The 2,585-nt window shown below is 40.6% G+C and overlaps 2 protein-coding genes across 8 annotated transcripts in view; both read right to left on the reverse strand.

Annotated features, from left to right (window-relative positions):
• The window catches only part of LOC126402108 (CLIP-associating protein 1-like), a 27,876-nt gene extending 25,298 nt beyond the window's left edge, over nt 1–2,578 (reverse strand). For 5 of the 7 annotated variants that reach the window (XM_050063797.1, XM_050063795.1, XM_050063796.1 and 2 more), the window contains exons 1-2: nt 586–2,576; nt 317–508 (exon numbers count right to left, since the gene is read on the reverse strand). In XM_050063797.1, coding sequence (XP_049919754.1) covers nt 317–440 — 124 coding nt within the window. In that variant the 5' untranslated portion in view covers nt 441–508; nt 586–2,576. Of the gene's footprint in view, nt 1–316; nt 509–585 lie in introns of all 7 variants that reach the window. The other 2 variants (XM_050063792.1, XM_050063793.1) reach the window with 2 other exon arrangements.
• Nucleotides 582–2,585, reverse strand: part of LOC126403467 (receptor-type tyrosine-protein phosphatase-like N) — a 39,508-nt gene continuing 37,504 nt past the window's right edge. The window contains exons 16-17 of the mRNA XM_050066149.1: nt 1,313–1,322; nt 582–681 (exon numbers count right to left, since the gene is read on the reverse strand). Of these exons, the coding sequence (XP_049922106.1) occupies nt 582–681; nt 1,313–1,322 (110 nt within the window). The remainder of the gene's footprint in view (nt 682–1,312; nt 1,323–2,585) is intronic.

A 2,585-nucleotide genomic window follows, 5' to 3' on the forward strand; every position in this document is an offset into this window, starting at 1 on the left:
GAAAAAAAGAAGAAAAACCAACAAATGAATGACAAAACAAAAAAGTAGGAAAAGAAACAAAAGAGGAGAAAAAAAAATAGAAACAACAAAAACAAAAAAGGAAAACAAATAAACAAAAAGAAGTGAAGCAGCCTGGAGCTCAGATTGTTTAACAAAAGCTAAATCTAAAAAGACACCTCTGTTCACTGGATCTGTTGATCTGTTGGATCGACGTCTAAATCAGTCGTTAGTTTGTCACTGAGTTACTGCGGAGTGTTTATTTCACTTTAACTCTTTGTGTTTATTTTCCCGCCCTGCGGCTGCACGCCGTCCTCACCTGAGCCTGATCTGGTGGGGCTGGTCTCCCGGCTACAGCCCTGGCTGCGGTGACCTCGGGGTCGGCCCTTGTCGCTCAGGTTGGCGGAGGTGCTGCTGGTGGCGGCGGCGGCGGCGGTGCCCATGGTCGGCCTGGGGATCCTGCCGTAGGTGGAGCTCAGCAGTCGGCCGGGAGAACCTGACCTGCTGCCGGCTGACACACAGAAGGAAGCTGTTATTTTATTGTTACATACCGTGAACACACTGTACGCATGTTTTTAATCTGCTCACGCTGAGACTGCGAGACGACCTTCCCTCGACTCCTCCCCCGGCTGTCCGTCACAGTCGGGCCGTTCCCTGCGCTCGTCCTCCTGGTTCGGACTCGACCTGCGGACGCAGAGAAACAGGAAACGTTAACGTCAAAGTTGAAACGCTCTGAACGTGACGACTGCTGTCAGTGTGGACGTGGACACTTTGAACACGTCTGTCATGCAGGAACAGAGTGAAGTAACACGCAGGTCGCAGGGAGGAAACGTGACAGACAGGAAACAGTGACAGATGAAAGACAGGTCAGACACTTCTGAATAAAAGAATAAGCTCCGCCCCTTTCCTTCTTCACCAATAAGGAGTCCTCTTGTAAATCCACGATGCAGAAATTTCATGTTTCTATTCTGAGGAACGTCATGAACAGGACGCTGAAGTTGCTCCACACCATCAATATTTCACTCACCTGAACTCGTGTCTCCATGTTCAGCAAACATATGACACAACAGAGGTGGGACCAAGTCTTTGTTTTACAAGTCCAAGTCTTTTTGGAAGTCGAGTCTTTAGTGATCAGACTAGTGACTCGTGTCCGCACCTCTGTTCCCCAGACTGAGCCCAGTGTGAGAGCAGCTACAGTACACCATGCAGTCCATGCACCCACAGGTCATCACACATGAGCACCAGCACAGGACTGATGGGAGGTCACACACACACACACACACACACACACAGCTTACCGTCTGCATTAACAGACCACGAGCCGTCTGACAGGGGGGAGCCCAGGAGAGACACAACAAGGGTCAGGGGTCAAAGGTTAACCTTCAGATGTGTTTGACAGAGAGGGGACAGTTGACTGACACTGTTCTTCTTCTTTGGGGTGAGGAACAGGTGCATCTACAGCGCTGCACATGACTGAGTGACGTGTGTCTGACATGTATCATATCACGAGTGCATCTCATGTTGTTATTAGACCGTTTCATGTTTACTGTTTACTTCAGCCGCCGTGCACAGAGTGCGAAAAACCAGGTCCGAACGAGCTCAGAGTACGTACAGTGAAAATACTGATTCTGCAGTTCAGAGAAGGGTCGGGAAAATATTAAAGAATTAACTTACTTTAAGTGTCGCATGAATCATTCTGAATTTACAGTGTTTTTTGATCAGGCAGGTTTTTTTGCATGTTTTTTTTTTTACACTTTTTTTTTTAATGTGATTTTTACACGTTTTTTAGGTGCTTTTTTTCTGATTTTTTTAACATGTTAGCTGCATGTTCTTTGACTTGCTTCTTTTACATGTTTTTTATGTCTTCTTAAAGGTGTTTTTTAAAAGTATTTTTTAGCGCAGGTTTTTTTTTAACATGTTTTTTACATCTTCATAATGTTTTTGTACATATTTGATTGCATGCTTTTTTACATGTTTTTTTATGTCTTCTTTAACTTGTTTTTTTACGTTTTTTTTTATTTTTACGTGTTTTTTATGTGATTTTTACATGTTTTTTACGTTCTTTGTATGTTTCTTACATGCTTTTTTTTCCAGAGTTTTTTAACATGTTTCTTAAATGTTCTTTTACTTGCTTCTTTTACGTGTTTCTTAATGTTTTCTTAAAGGGGTTTTTTTTTTAAAAGTATTTTTAAAATATTTTTTTACATTTTATTATACGTATTTTTAAATGTAATTTTTAACGCTTTTTTTTTTACATTCATTACATGTTTTGTTGAGTGCTTTCTTCCACGTTTTTGAACATGTTTGTTAAATGTTCTTTTACTTCCGTTGTTTACATGGGTTTTTTTTAACATCTATTTTTATGTATTTTTTACATTCTTTCATGGTACTTAGGTGCTTTTTAATATGTTTTTTAACGTGTTTTTACATGTTGCTTTTTATGTGTTTTCTTAGGGATTCTTTAATGTGAAAAAACATCATAGTATAGCATGTGGTCCAAAAGCATTAAAAAAAGTCATAGTATAGCATGTCGTCCGAAATCACGAAAAAAAAGTCATAGTATAGCATGTTGTCCAAAATCATGAAAA

This window comes from Epinephelus moara, chromosome 16, assembly GCF_006386435.1.
Source record: "Epinephelus moara isolate mb chromosome 16, YSFRI_EMoa_1.0, whole genome shotgun sequence".
Taxonomy (NCBI): domain Eukaryota; kingdom Metazoa; phylum Chordata; class Actinopteri; order Perciformes; family Serranidae; genus Epinephelus; species Epinephelus moara.